Source organism: Amphibalanus amphitrite, unplaced genomic scaffold, assembly GCF_019059575.1.
Source record: "Amphibalanus amphitrite isolate SeventyFive unplaced genomic scaffold, NRLGWU_Aamphi_draft 001327F_arrow, whole genome shotgun sequence".
NCBI classification, from domain to species: domain Eukaryota; kingdom Metazoa; phylum Arthropoda; class Thecostraca; order Balanomorpha; family Balanidae; genus Amphibalanus; species Amphibalanus amphitrite.
This window is the reverse complement of record NW_024882820.1, coordinates 49816-65640: the sequence shown is the minus strand read 5'-3', so window position 1 is coordinate 65640 and position 15825 is coordinate 49816. Positions and strand designations below refer to the sequence as shown.

General features: G+C 50.0%; 2 protein-coding genes across 2 annotated transcripts in view; both read left to right on the top strand.

The window, feature by feature from the left end:
* The window catches only part of LOC122372183 (meiosis regulator and mRNA stability factor 1-like), a 33573-nt gene extending 17846 nt beyond the window's left edge, over positions 1-15727 (top strand). The window contains exons 18-29 of the mRNA XM_043349085.1: positions 4971-5187; positions 5495-5601; positions 5909-6064; positions 6417-6518; positions 8295-8396; positions 8789-8911; positions 9186-9293; positions 9559-9790; positions 10245-10406; positions 10911-10957; positions 12704-12926; positions 13353-15727. Coding sequence (XP_043205020.1) covers positions 4971-5187; positions 5495-5601; positions 5909-6064; positions 6417-6518; positions 8295-8396; positions 8789-8911; positions 9186-9293; positions 9559-9790; positions 10245-10406; positions 10911-10957; positions 12704-12926; positions 13353-13495 — 1722 coding nt within the window. The 3' untranslated portion in view covers positions 13496-15727. The remainder of the gene's footprint in view (positions 1-4970; positions 5188-5494; positions 5602-5908; positions 6065-6416; positions 6519-8294; positions 8397-8788; positions 8912-9185; positions 9294-9558; positions 9791-10244; positions 10407-10910; positions 10958-12703; positions 12927-13352) is intronic.
* Positions 763-3414, top strand: LOC122372184 (techylectin-5A-like). The gene has a single exon (XM_043349087.1). It carries the CDS (start codon positions 1571-1573, stop codon positions 2864-2866), a length of 1296 nt encoding a protein of 431 aa, XP_043205022.1. The 5' UTR covers positions 763-1570; the 3' UTR covers positions 2867-3414.
* Positions 15728-15825: the final 98 nt, after the last annotated feature.

Below are 15825 nucleotides of genomic sequence, written 5' to 3'. Positions count from 1 at the left end.
TTTAATCGCTCTTAAAGCACGGCTTGAAAACACTCTTTCGATCATGCAAAATTGGTACCGTTCAAACTCACTCAAAATGAACCCTCAAAAAACCGAATTTATCATGATTGGCTCTCGTCAAAACATTCAGAAAACGGAGGACTTCAACATCGTCATTGACGACGTCTCAGTGACACCCTCTGGCTCCCTCCGCATGCTGGGAGTCGTCCTCGACCCAGTCCTGTCTTGGGAGAAACATGTTGGTCACGTTGTTCAGAAATGTAACTGTCTTCTCATCTCCCTCTATCGTTTTCGGCACCACTTCCCCCAAGACGTACTACAAAAACTTATCAACATTCACGTCTTCCCATACATCACCTACTGTCTTTCGGTTTGGGGTGGAGCCAGCAAAAATCAACTTTTCAGGATCCAAAAAACTATCAACTTCGCTGCGCGGGTGGTAACGGGGGCACGGCGGACGGACAGGATTGGCCCGACGCTCCGGGCTCTGGGATGGGAGCGGGTGGAGCGGTTGGTCGAGATGAAGGACGCCATCAAACTTCACAAGCTCCTGACCCAGGAGCTCGGACCACCAGCAGTCCGATCTATGTTCGTGGCCCGATCGGCTGTCTCCCACCGCTCCACCCGTTCCACCGAGGCGGGCCGCCTTGAACTGCCGCGGTGCCGGCTGGTCGGCACCCAGCGCGGATTTCGATATCGTGCCGCGGCAACGTGGAACATGTTGTCACCAACTGTCACCAACATCAGATCTGCCCGAGAACTCAAACGCGCTATTCAATAGAAAGTACCATAGATCTCTCGCTACTATTCGTCACTCAGTGCATTCATTTTGTGTTTAATTTTCATGCAACACAATGTGCGAAGTCTTCGCTTTTAGCCTCACATTTTAAACCTTCACCTTTTTATGTATTTTATGAATATGGCGAGTGTCTGCTCTAATGTCACGTTTTATTCTGTCGTTTTATGAGTGTGCTATCTTGTATTGACGCAAATCCCGAAAAGCCATCATGTGGACGGATTTTAGATGAATACATACATACATACATACATACATACATACCTAGTCTGGCAAAACTAAAGAACAGAATTATTTAAAACGTAAATTTATTGACGGACGTGTCTGCGTATACATACTATAACTTCCTATACGCTCGAGAGCATTTCTATGAAAACTGGAAGCACTGACGGGCAAGATACAAAGTAAATATTCTACATCTACTGATTGTATTGACGGTTTTAGTGTTATCGAGTTTGCCGTCTGCTTCCCATCAATAAAATGGAGCTATGAAAAAGTATTGATGGTGTTCAACAACCTGGCTTGACCAGTCGTTTACCGAATGATCTGGTATTTCGCCGTGCTGCAGCCGTTTGGAATGTAAACAAATCGAGAGCAGGCCGCCCACGGAGCCACCCTTCTGCATGCCAGGGCCGAACGATAAACAACACCCTACCGGGATTCCGGGGAGAGATGTTCTCCAACCCGCTCCAGCCGCCGGTCAGCAGTTAGCTCCCCGGCTCGGAGGCGGACGGTGCACCCCGGCCCGTCTACTGCCGGGCTATCCAGTGCAGCATGGCCGCCCGACCGCTCAGCAGCTCCGTCTGCCTGCTGGCGGTGCTCTGCGCCGTCTTCCCGTGCGCGCTAGCCGACGACGCCGGTGCTGGCACCAACGACGCGCTGGATGATCTGCTGGCGCTCGTCAACCGTGCGGTGAGAGAGGCTGTGGACCCCATCTCCGCCGAGCTCCGCAGCCAGCGCGAGCTGCTGGGCGACATCTTGAGCAGGTTAAGCAGCCGTGACACTCAGGCGGAATCGGCCAGTGCTCGACTTGATGCTGTTCAAGCTACGTTTGACTCTCAATCTAAGTCAACTAATGCACGGCTTGATTCCACCCAGGAGGCCATAGAGTCTCAATTTCAGCTCGTCACTGCCCGGCTTGATTCCATGCAAGATGCTCTGGAGTCTCAAAGTCTGTCTGTCAATGCCTGGCTTGATTCTACTCCGGAGACATTGGAATCTCAGTTTCAGCAAGTCACGTCTCAACTCGACTCAATGGAGGCGGAGCTCGGCTCTCAGCTTACTTCATCCAACAGCAGTCTCGGACATCTGCATTCTGAGCTCCACACTGCGCTAGACTCGGTTACCTCCCGGCTGGACTCGTTCGGCACACGACTGGAAGAGCTGGCAGAGATACAGCAGAACGCGACCACCGGGCCACGAGACTGCAGCGAACTGCCAAGCGGTTACCCCAGTGGGGTCTACACTCTTCATCCCGAGTGGGGCCGCAGGAGCCCGGTGGAGGTATTCTGTGATATGGAAACGGACGGCGGCGGTTGGACCGTGTTTCAGCGACGCGAAGACATTCTGCCAAGGGAGGACTTCTATCGGAACTGGACCGAGTACAAGGACGGCTTCGGAGACCTCGCAGGAGAATTCTGGTGGGGGCTAGAGAAGCTGTGGCTGCTCACTGGGACGCCGGACAGGAGATACGAGCTGCGCGTCGATCTGGGAGATTTTGACGGAGAGAAGAGATACGCCAGGTATGAGAACTTCAGAATTTCGTCAGAGTTTGACGGATATCGTATAACTGGTGGGAGCTACACAGGAAATGCTGGAGACAACATGAGTCATCACTTCGGGCAGCAGTTTTCGACCAGGGACAAGGACCAGGACAGTGCCTTTGGTAAAAACTGCGCCCAATACATTAACTGTGGCTGGTGGTTTAACTATTGCTATTATTCAAACTTGAATGGCGTCTATATGCCAAGAGAAAATAATGATGCCAAGTGGGGAGGTTTAATATGGAATACTTGGAGAGGTGGCCGGTATTCCCTTAAAAGTGCTGAAATGAAAATCCGTCCATCATAAGCTGCCAGAATCGGGTAACTATTGGAGTCGTTCTTTAACATTCCGCAGCACATCCATGCTTTCTCTATCATGATTCATTTTGACGTGCTTTGCATATTTGTGTCGTAGCCTACCTGCATGCTATTTTATCTCGAAGACACTAGGACCTTTGCGTTAATCACGGAGCTTAGAGGCTGTCAAACAGAATGGGGTCACTTAAGTGTTAACTAACTACGCAGAAAGCTACGAATCATCTGTAAGCGTACTCATGTGTTATTATAATGTAGTTTTAATGCGTTTGTGTATAAATAATAAGGCGTGTAAAAACTTCCAAATATAATGCACAACCCGCGCAGGTAATATGTATTGTTGAGGAAACATTAACAGGGAAATTTTAGTCTCGTAGTAGCATGCCATGTGGCACAGAGCTTCAGAATTTGTCCGTAACCAAGGTTTCAGGCGCTGCAGTCTCCAATGGTGGAGCGTGGCTGCAGCCAGTGCCTAACACCAGGCGACGCGAGAACTGTCCTCCGTTCACTGTTTGATATAATAAACGGTATTTTATGGCGATGTATGACGCATTTTTGCTTTGTCTTCTACGTCGTAGAGTTTTTACCTCAATCTGTTTCCTACCAATCAGCTGACCTGACAGCGGTACAGATCACACTGCCAACGGCTGTGAACATGGAACATGCAACTGGTACAGAACGGCAACATTACAACAACATTACAGCAACATTACAACGCGGCCACCCAGGGAACATGGAACATGGAGTTAGTACAGAACGGCAACATCGGCAACATTACAACATTACAACGCGGCCACCCAGGGAACATGGAACATGCAACTCGTACAGAATGGCAACATCGGCAACATTACAACAACATTACAACGCGGCCACCCGGGGAACATGGAACATGGAGTTGGTACAGAACGGCAACATCGGCAACATTACAGCAACATTACAACGCGGCCACCCAGGGAACATGGAACATGGCATTGGTACAGAACGGCAACATCGGCAACATTACAACACTCTATCGCGGCCACCCGGGGGCTCTGCGGCCACCCATCCTTTTAGCCCTTCACATCTGGCGTCAGCCCCTATTTATGGTTGTCAGTTATGCTTCTCTTTGCGGTCGTTCGCATGAGCCAGTGGGGGGGGGGGGGGGGGGTTCGGCCCGTCGCCATTGTTGTACGATACACGAAAACTCAGAAAAGGCTTGCCAGATTACAAACTATTTGAACGGTTTTAAATATGTTTTTATCAACCGTTTTGAATTTTATTTCAATTTTCAGCTCTCCATCATGCATTGTGTGGTTATCGTAGATGTCGTTCACGAATTTCAATGCATTTTATACAGATGGGCTTGAATATTTTTGTCTCGAACGGTAAGCTTGGGGTAAAGTTGACGGGGCAAAGTAGCCAGCTTCGTGTTGGCTGAAAGTTGTTTCCTTACGGACAACATACGATATTTATATATAATGTATATTTATATTACATTTTAATGTATCGTCATGCATTCATCTCGGCCACTTTTTGGTCGGGTCACACGAGCTACCAAATGATGCAATTAAATGTGCTTTTTTCTATTCATGTCTTCTTTCAACAAGTGGGAGGGTGGCACTAAACATCCACCCTCCTTTCAACGTTGTCACTATCAAATACACTTGTCGTGCATGAGGCAAAGTTGCCAGTGGTTGTTTGTACCCCAGCATTTTCACCTGCCATCCTTTGTCGGCGATGCGGTAGTAGGGATAGTGCCGGGTGGTGTAGCTATGGATACCGTTCATTGTTAGCTGGCCGTCCTTGGCGGTATTTTGAGCTGTGTACCGGCTGTCTTCCCCCATAGAAACGTTCTGAATTTTGAGGCTTCCCTGACAACGTTACTTATGCTCTAGATACCTACTTTAAATTTTCGCTGGTTGTATGTGACTTATTTTCCATTAATGTATCGCACAAAATTTCAAACATCTGACTACTCGTTCTTCTGTTATTGCATTGGAACTACAAAGTGGCAACATCAGTTTGATAATGCGAGTATTATATGTCAATAAGGCATATAAACTAAAATTTGTGCCTTCCCACCTCTGACCCCCTCTCCCCGTCCCCCCCCCCCCCAGGTGCTGGGGTGCGGTCACCGGCGTGTCATCACTCTCACGCCCCGCGCCCAGCAGCGCCGGTTCGCCTCTGACCTCCTGCGCGTCCTGAAGGCCCAACACAGCAAGCAGCTGTCGGTGGCCGCCCTGCCCGAGGCGTTCGGTCAGGTGCTCGGCAGGGAGTTCGCCGTGTGGGACTATGGAGCGACCCGGCTGCACACGCTGCTGAGGACAGTCAACGGTGGGTGATGGGGCGACGAGGGCAATTTTTGGGCGGTGTTGACAGTTATTAATTGATCACAATGATCAAATGGTAACTATTTATTGGATTTAGTGATATGTGGACACCGGTAAGAAAGGAATGAGAAATGCTTGTCTGACACAATGACGCTGGCTTCTTGATGCACTATTTAGCACTATTTTGAAAAGTGACTAGATAATATTTTTTAATGAGTTTGCTGTATTGAACTCGCCTTTATTCAGTTATGTTTTTTTCTTATGATATTGTGGTTACCTATGTATGAACTCACCTTTTCCCCGTGTTTCAGGTGAGAGCGTGGTGGTATACAAACACGAGGGCGAACTGAAGGTGGCCATCCCTCGCCGTGAACAGACGCCAGAAGAGATGCAGAAAACCAAACACTTCGCCACTGAGGTGAGACACCGAACGGTGCGGTGACAGTACACAGCCGACTGATAGGCTGCCGGCTGACTACTGCTGCGGTAGGCTCCAGTCGGGCAGGAGTAGGAAGTCGAATTATGGTGCATTGTTTCAATAAAACCGATAAATTGTATGAACCGCACCCTTTATGCTTCAATTGATTTAAGGTGAACATCTCACCTCATCATTTGCTTAGATTTAGAGAATTTCGTTCCTTATGTGCTTTATCCCTGTTCCCATACGGTATTGCTAACCGTGTGTAATGACCACTGATCACGTGACCCTCCACCATGTTCACCAGGTGAAGGAGCTGCTGCGTCACGTGCCCTTCTGTCAGATGCAGTTCAACAAGTTCATCCCGGCCTACCACCATCACTTTGGCAGACAGTGCCGGGTCTCTGACTACGGGTTCGGCAAGCTGGCTGAGCTGTTTGAGGCTGTGCCAGAAACGGTGCAGGTTTGTTAATGTTTGGAAGAAGGCGGGATGATGTGGTTTGATTTGAGTTGGCAGTGATCTATCGATGAATTTTGTTTTAAGAATATCCTTCATCGGGATTGTCTTGGTAGGATTATTTTGTGTGACTTCAGACTTGTTACTTGTCGATGCCTGTTGAATGAGCCCTACCAAATCCGTTTCATTATCTTCACATTAAATTTCATCACCTGGGACCTCTATGGCCTACATGTAACTCCGTCTGTACTCCTTATGGCTCCTGTTTGGTCTCTAGCCATCTGCCTCCATATCACCTCCATATATCCGTCTGACCTCAATAATTAAAATATCTAACCTCCCATTTAACCTCTGCCAGGTGAGCTCGGACGAGGACGGTGAGAAGTTGATTCAGCTCACCCGACCGGCACTGCTCTCAGTGCTCTCCGATCAGCTGGTTGCAGTACTACAAACGGCGGCGGTAAGTGTGGCAGAAGTGAGGGCAGGTGAAGGGCTCATTGTTGCTCTCAGTCGTTCTGTTTTTTTTGTCTTTGTTCTTTGTTTGTTTGTTTGTTTGTTTGTTTGTTTGTTTGTTTGTTTGTTTGTTTGTTTGTTTGTTTGTTTGTTCAGTGTTTGTTCTTTGTCGCTCAGACTGTAGGTGTCTTACAGTGAGGAGAGTATCACATTGTATTTCTACTGGACACTTTGGGAAGTAGTGGATTTGAAGCGTGATGGGTATTCGTCATACAATGACACAGACGCAACTAGCGTAGGGTAGAACTTCAATCAATCAATCATGTATTCTTATAACACTCCACGTGGTGGCTCTTCCGGTTACCCGTCACATTTTACAATGGTACTCACATTCATGCACATTCACATTCATAATAAAAGGTAGGTATAAAAATAAAAAGTAGAAATAGGTACAAATAAAATGAGAGCCATCAGATATCGGCTGGCTGGTGGTGCGATCATTGCGCCCGCCGAGTACAAGTCCGCGAGCTCGCCGAGTCGCGCGATACCGACTTGCTGCTGTTCCATGCGGAAACAGCACGGAATGCAAAGCAGCGACGAGCAATCTCTGTACGGACCCTGGGCAGCTCCAAGAGTCTGTCGGCTGTGCCTCGAGTGACACGGCTTGACACGGTCTCACGGTAAGTCACACGCTCTCTCAGGCACACAGGCGAACGAGGCGAGTGCAGAATCATGTGCATCGCCGCCAAATCACGCTGATGTAACAGATCGTCAAATCGCTGCCAGCCCAGCTCCGTCAGGAGGGGGGTCACGTGATCATACCGGCGAGGCACCCTTCACAATACGAACACAATGGTTTATCACCTTCTGGATGCGGTGCCGCTGGGCCCTGCTGCAGCTCCCCCACACAGTCAAACAGTACATTAAATGAGGAAACACAAGTGCTTCAGTAAGTCTCTTTTTCACAGGCTCGGTCAGTCTTTGCGAAAATTTTGATAAACCACAGATGCATGCATAACAGCGCTTGATTACAGCTGACACGTGTGCCTCCCAGGTCAAGTTTTTGTCGACAACGACGCCTAATGTTTTGATGGACTGGGAGGGTTGAATAGTGGATGAGTCAAAGTCGATGGAAAACGTGCCTACCGAGCGCCGCTGGTGGGCATGCACCAGCATGAAATCTGTTTTGGTGGGATTCTGTTCTGCGAGAACCAGGCGTCAGCTATCCTTATACTTTCCTCAATGCGCTCTTTCAGCTTAGTAAAATATTTTGGGTGACATGTGTGGATGAACTGCACATCGTCCGCGTACATTATGAGCCTACAACCAGTGATGTGAGATGAAAGGTCGTTTGTAAATAATAAAAATAAAATTGGTCCTAAAATTGATCCCTGGATCACACCATGACTCAGCGGCAAAACATCATGACCATCCCGCACACGCTGTCTGCGGCCACTCAGCCAATCACAGAACCAGTGCTGCTCAATACCATACCACGCGAGTTTTTCCAGGAGCCGGTCATGCTCGACGCTGTCAAAGGCTTTAGAGGTGTCAATTGCCGAAAGAGATGCAATTTGCCCTTTGTCCAAAGACTCCGTCAGATACACGGAGAACTTATCAGTGAACTTATCTAGAGAATCTAGAGAACTTATCGGAGAACTTATCAGTGTGCTGTGGAACTGCTGTCCAATATTGTGTTGTTGGGACGGGTTACATCTGTAATTGAACTCCCGGGCACTCTTTGCGTCTGTTTAATGATTTCCCTTCTGTTGTCCGCCGGCAGTCTGAGTCTGTGGGTCTGGACGAGCTGTGTCAGCTGTTTCTGCGGGAGTTTGGATACCGACTCAGTCCGGCCATGTACGGAGCCGCCAACATTAGGGAACTGGTAAGTACGGCTGCCACCCTCCGTTCGGTTTCGTCATTTCACCGCGCACAGCTAGCTGCCCACATTTTCTGTTTCCGCCACCTCGTTCTGTATGCGGACGTGATGTACAATTTGATATTCGCGCTGGTCTCCGAGCCATATCATTCAGAATTCGTGACTGGCCCGATTTAAGTTCCCCGCAGCATATGATCGCTAAAAAACATTGTGTAAGCCCGATACTCTATGTCGTGTGCTGAATGATACTTGTACAGGTTTTTGAATCGCTGATAAATATTTTGCCAGCTCCCAATACGAGTGGGTAATGATTGGTATCCATGCTCACGTATGGTAGTAACATTTGTCTCTTACACGTCTGTCTAAGTTTCTTACGTGCCCCCCCCCCCTTCCGGTAGCTCTCGCAGCTGCGTGCCGTGGTGCGTGTGACCGGTCCGGCCGACAGTCTGCGCGTGCTGCTAGTGAACAGACAGCACCTCAAACAGACGGCGCTCAACGTGCGGCTGCTGCTCATGGACCAGGTGCGTTGACTGAAAATGACAACAACAGCCCGGCTGGTGTCGGCGGGGTGGCTAATATATAGCAATGTACGTCAATCACGTCCTGGGTTTGAACCTTGAATGTCCAAATTTGAATGTCTGCTCCTATAGCCCCTACCCAGGGCTGGGGTGTACGATACTCTTGACCATATCGTTACCAGGCGGGGTTTACCATACGCCTTGACGAGATGTTCATTTTGCTCCCCAGGACTGTCACGTGACTTGACCGAACTGTCCGCCCGCTCCCCTCCCTCAGCCCCAGGGTTGTATGCCGCTGGACCGTCTGCTGGAACAGTACGCCTGTCGATACCAGCAGCCGCTCAGTCTGGACACCCTCACTGCCGAGCTGCAGCACGTGCTCAAGGTAATAATGGCCTCTTTAATGTTTATACAGACCCTGGGCTGCCCTTTCGGTGTCTGAAGGATTGGATAATACACTTAAATGTCGACTCAATGTCTTAAGCTGCTTCCGAAGGGCATCGTGATCAGAGTCGAACATCTTTTGTGGAAAAATAGAGCGATTCCCTGAAGAAGTTCCCGTACACCCCACTGCATCCAGGCTCCAATAAAAATAAAACCGTGCATTTAGATGTAACATTGCTGTACCCTGTCTGTGTGCCGTGCCGCAGGTGGAGGGCTCCCCGCCATCCGCCCGCCACGTCCGTCTACTCCCTCTCCAACTACTGGCCAGGGACGTGGTCCGACTCCTCCGCCGACACGGTGGGAGACTGCAGCTCGCCGGATTCCACGCCGCGTTTCTGGCAGAGTTTGGCGTGGCGGCACGGCCGGCTCAGTTTGGCTATCATAGTACCCCGGCGCTGCTGGAGGCACTGGATGATACCGTCACTCTGCGTGGACGAGGTTAGTTGGAGCGGGTCAGTTGGGGAAGGAAAGGCGGTTAGTGAAGTTAAGGAGGCGGTCTGTTGAAGACTGGATGGGCAAAGATCCGTTTGTTGAGCGTTGATCCGGGCATCATTGTTTTCTTTTTATAATGTTTTGGCACTTATGAGTTACGTTGCTGGCAGATTGTCGGATCGGCACTTTTATATAGGATAATTTCTGTCGTAGTAACTCTCCTAGATAGACCCCAGGCCATAGGCTATTTCTGGTTACTTCACATATCTTGCTTTAGTAACTTTTGAGCCATGAAGGCTATAGGCCAGCTGACCTCTTCTGCATGGTCTGTTACTCAGCTGTTGCTGTGCTTATCGGTTATGGTTTCCTTCAAAAGGAGTCTCCAAGTAAAGTGTGGGACTAATATTCACCGGTTAGCTCTCTGAACGCCACTTTGTAACCGACCCGTCGGTTTCCACAGGCGCCCAGCGGTCCATCCATCTCCTCCGAGAGTTCACCACTGGCTGCGACTCGAACGGGGGCTCGGGCGACGGACGACCGCAGGCGGCCGGTGGCGCTCCCGAGCCCCAGCCGTCCGCCCGCGGTCCGCCGCCGCCGCCGGTTCCCGTGCCGGGTCCTCACGGTAAGCGGAGCGGGGAACACTGAGTGGATAAGCTGACTGCCTAGCTGATTGTCACAGCAGGCCAGCTTATGATTATATATGACATGTGTTGGTGCTTGCTTTACTGTCTGTCAATGACTTCGAAAAGTTCGAATATGGTTAGCTCAGTCCTCAGATGACTCGATGACTTCTTGGGCAGGGCAGGGATATCACTGTTAAAGCCAGGCGGCTTTGATGACCAAGTGGAATGGGATGCTGCAGCTTAGATGTCACATTTCTTATCACTGTCGCACGGCATTACATTCAGCCATGGTGGATGGAAGTCATTCGCCGAACACCTTAGTTCGCTGATCACGTACCCTTACAACGTCGCGGAGGACAAGTTATTTTACTGTCCCTGGCCATTCGGGGTACGATAATGACAGTCTTGAAGCTTGACCATCAGCTCTTTTGGTCTGATGTTATTCCATATACTCACCGAACACCGCTATACTTCTCGTGTAATCTGTGGCCCTTTTCTTTCAGGTGACAGCGTCGACTGCGCCCGGAGGCCTCCCTCCCCGGGGATGCAGGTAAGGTCGCGTGCTGATTACATGGTCTGGTCTGTTTGGATCTGAAACAGACTGATTGTGTCGCTTAGCTTTTTGTGCTTGCTGTTTTGCGTCTTAGCATTAATTATTGTTTCAAAATAAATTTAATCTCCCTGGACGTGGTCTTGCTTTGGATGTTTTGCGTTTTGTCCTTGATGGCATGTTTCAAAATATTGTGATTTTACATGCGACGGCATAGCCCACCTGTGCTAGTTTGTGACATGTTGCATGTTGATATTTCATCTCGCACGCTTATTTCATAAGACCTTTGTTCAAGGATTGATTGATTCAGGGAAATGTTATACGATTGGCTAGCCTGTTCTCCAAAATGAAACTACGTGCCGCAGGTCGGTTAGCTTCTGATACCCTAAATATCTCGTTTTATCGCCTATACTCTTACCCGCCCTGCACCGCCTCTGGCCATGCTGCACCCGGTGTGCGCGCGGTCGGGCGTGGCGCGCCAGGTGTACGCCGGTCAGCTGGTCACTTGGTGCCGAGCCTGGGTTTCGGCACCGCCTCCGCCGCCGCGCTGGCTGTCCACGCAGATGGCGCCACCGCTGCCGCACCAGATGGCGCCACCGTTTCTCCCGCCGCGGCCACCGCTCGGGCTTCGACCGACCGCTTATGTAAAGGATTTTAGTCGATCGTGTTTCGTAGTAGCTGAAACCGGTCCCGTAGTTACTGAATGTATTAGTTGAGTCGGGGGACTAGAGCTTTCGAAATTTCGTAGAATTTATTTTGCCAGATTCCGTCTTCAGAACCTTACAATATGGTGCCGAGTGAACTGGATTTGAAATCTGGCACTCGATTTACTCTGAAACAAATTACTGATTGAAGTCTAGAACAGCTGCAATTGCCTCATTTTAGAAGAGCTCTGAACCGGCCACAGCTCTTTGACAGCATTTCAGTGATGTGCTGGCTACGAAACATATCACTGCATGGAATTATCCGCGCAACTTGAGTGCAGAGGGATGTTAGTCAATTAGTCGACTCATGCATGTTTCTGTTCCGTTGGTGGCGGCGGTAGCTGCCGTGCAGTTGTAGCCAACACATGGTAGCTGTAGCCGCACTTGTATTGGTTTCTATTTTCCTACTGTCCAAGCTTCGTATTGAATCCCTGGTCTTTCTGTCATGAGTGGTCGAGCTCATTAGTTTATCTGCATTGGATTGTCAAGATCCTTGCTCACTGCCAGTGACGGCCTGGCCATCTTCGACAGTATATAGTGTGTTTCTGCTTTCTGGGACCTTGGAGAAGCTGGTGAGGCTCGTTTAGTTTGCATTCGTTGGTGCTCCTGTGTCAAAATCTGGGGCCATCAGATCAGCTTCGATGCCGCTTGGCAGCTTGAACGCTCTACTTCGATCGCATTGTAGTTATGGCATGCTGTGGGATATTTTGTCCCGGGTCTCTTGAGATTATCGTTCTTGGCCTATAATAGCCACCAGCAGGCCAGTCATTTCTTTGTATCGGTGGCGACTGGCGTGCACGCTTTCACATGTTGATGTCTGTTAAATATTATTTTAACGTGCATAGATTCCGCCTTGCTCCCATTTCGAATTTTGGACCAGCACTGCCTTCTCTGCTGCTTGTGTGAAGTGATTCATTTGTAACAGTTGATTGCGATTTGAACCTTGTGATATTTTGCTGGGCGCTGGCTTCTAATCTCAGCTGCTCGCACCGAGCTCCCTCGCACTGTCTGACGACTGACGGTATGTCTGTCTGCGCGCCAGGAGACGGGCTGTATGTACCTGGCCAGCCCTCCGGCGCCGTCCGAGCTGCCCCGACCTCAGTTCAGCTGGCTGCCGCCGCCGCCGCCGACCCCTCCGGCTGCCCCTCAGCCGGGTCCACCGCCCGCTCCAGCGCCGGACAGTGTGCCGCCCCTGCCGGCCGCCAAACCGACGCCCCCGCCTCTGGGAGCGCACCCCACCCCGCCGGAGAGGCGCTCATCGCGAGGTGAGTCGGTGGTGGACGAGGGGTGCACGTTCAGAACGCGCTAAGAATCTCCCACTCGGCTGTGGAACTGCGCGTAAATTACAGGAGCAGGGGCTATGACAGAGTGTCGACCTGTTGGGATGGTTTATGAATTATGTCTACCTTCCCTGGTATTTGTACATTTTAGGGGTACAGAATCGCCAGAGGCGTATTCACTCTGCTGAACAGCCTAAGCGTGAGTAACTACCATTTTTGTAGGTGGGGAATGTTTTAACTAATATTTCCCAAGTTATAATTACGCAGATCCGTGACTGTGACAGCTTCTTGTTGAAAGATGAAAGATAAACGCACTCAATGCTCTGAATTCTTCCGGCCTGCGGTTTTCAGCTGTCATTCGATGCGACCATTTTGTAGAGACTAATCTTTCGCTGTTGTCGTTTGCCACAGGCCGGAGCCGAATCGCCGCCCAGTTCCCTCCGTCCCCCTCCTCCGCCGCTATATCTACCACGGCGTCCACCGCTCAGTCTTCAACCGCCACGACCACGACCACAACTGCTGCTGCTGCTGTCACCGCCGCTAAGACCAAGTAGTGGATTCATGCTGGGCTCGTCTGGCTTAAACCGGCCTGCACTGGGGGCTGAAGCAGCCTGGTAGTCTTCTCAGCTGATGTAGCTTTTGGTGGTAAGAGAAGTACCGGTATATGTTAGCGTCGAAGGAAAGAACAGGCTTCTGTGTACTGTCTACCTTGGACTACTGTCGACTTCTTCCGACGGCGGGAGAACGCTATAGGATCTACGCTACACAGCCTAGATTAGAGAGGTGTGGACTTTGAGATGGGCTCATAGATTATTACATTCAGTGTAGTGATTGCGGCTTATGCTGGTTCAGGTATTGTGATGGCTTGGGTGAAGCCTGGAGTGAACCATGTCAAAATGGGCATAACTGAAAACAGGGTTTACGGTAAACCAGAGAAAGGGTAGAATTTACTGAGAGTTGAAGTGACGCATGTGGGGCTGAAACAGCACCCAGACGAGTCTGCTTGGCAGACGGTTATTTTGTGTTGTGCCGCTCGGTCACCGCTAGTGCCAGTCTGCGCACAGAGACCTGTGTTTCAGGCGTCACATGGATAGTTTATCGCTGTCCATGGTATTGTCTGTGTATGTGACGGGCAGTTAGTATAGCGGTCCCAGAGGTGGAACCCCATTCGGCCCGCCGGTGGATTTCGCCAAACATAGACAGATAGTTGCTCCTGTCTGGAAACCTGTCTGGTTGTGCCATTCGTGTGTGAGATGTTACAGCGATGCGAGGGACATCTCACGGCACGTGATCTGTGTAATTGATGCGGTGTTAATAGGTACAAATCATAACGGCGCCGCGCGCCAACCGCTGGGTACAAACTGATTCCGTGCTGCCGTTTACCCAGTATCCCACCGTCCTGCTTCATCACAGCTGCCGTCAGCATTTCAGTTCTCTGAATCACGCTGGTTATTTACCTTGATAGCGATGGTTTTTCAGTATTTGATTAGTCTTATTCCGTCTCAAACCGTGGTAGCCTAACTAGATGCTGCAATTATGATCGTTGATGTATCAGCATATCAGTCGTACCTACACGTTCCTTTTGAGGATTTGATTTGCGATGTACTGTTTAGGCAAGAACCCCAGGCGGTAAAAATGTCTGAAGAAATGTATCGACTACGTGGCATAGTCTCGTACACGGAACCGATTTCCTTTTTCAGTGTAGTTTGAACAGTTATATTTTGTCCAGCATGCGAGACCACGGAGCCTGCGCGTTTAGTTGCGTCTGTGGCTGAGTTCTGTGGCGGAAACTCGCAATTCGTCAGAATGGTCGATGTGATTATGTGAAGTCCCTTTTCCTAAGGTAGCGAGCGGCTGCTCTATGTTTCTACTGGACCATGCCAGTTGAAGTGCTCAAACGTCACAATGCACAATAGCCATGATGCTATCGGCTTGTACTTAGTTTTTTTTTTGTATTGTGTTCAGTATTTATTGGCGGTATTGATGTGTTCGGTGATTGGTATTTGATGGTTTGTTCTACGGATGTTTTTCGGGTGTTCAATCTGCCCGCAGTTTGAGGCTTTAGGCCCCTGCTCTTCAGTGAAGAAACTGTTGAATTTCTACGTCTGTTCCCAGCTTTTGAAAGTGGGGACGTTCATGTTCCGCGAAAAGGTAGCATAATGTGCGCAATGCGCATGTGACGCATTGTAAAGCTCTATGCCTCCCTATGATGCACGGCAGCGTTCCAAATCCTCAGCGCTGCCCTTGTGAAGGCAGACCTTAGAGTGATGGGTTGATTGTTCTCAATCATAGCACAAGAACCGCTGAGATGAGCCACTGACCTGGCCGCGGCTGTGCCAGATATGTAGGCATTCGTGTTAGTGTTGAACTGGCAACTCTCTGGTGTCTTGAAGGCAAGGAGCACTCGTTCCCTGATTAACATCAGGAGCCCCTATGTTGTTTTGCCTGTAGCCCGTAGAGTGTAAAGGGAACTGCCCTGGTGGTCGGCGCCGACAAGCTTGTACCGCCGCGTGTTTTGTGCCGAGACGACATTGTATCGCCGCGATTGTTGTTGCGCGTATGTTTTTGTAGATCTTTATGGTGTGCGCGCAGGCCCACGCGCTGAGAGCTTCCTGTTGCGGAGTTGCGCGCTGGATGGTAGAGGCGCTGCGCCGGTCCCGAGCGTACACCTCGGAGCCCCGGCATGGTAGGGAAACAGACCACCCTGGGCTTTCATTGCCTCGCTCAGAAGTGTTTTACGTTGTGAAACACAACGATTCTGTGAATAAAGTTGAGTGTCGCGAAAAGCTTGTGTTCTGCACTGGAGTGTGTAACTCGCTGCTTGGTCATGTTCTGTTTACAATATCAAAGGAACTGAGGATAGTGATTAGTGCGAGGAGCGAGA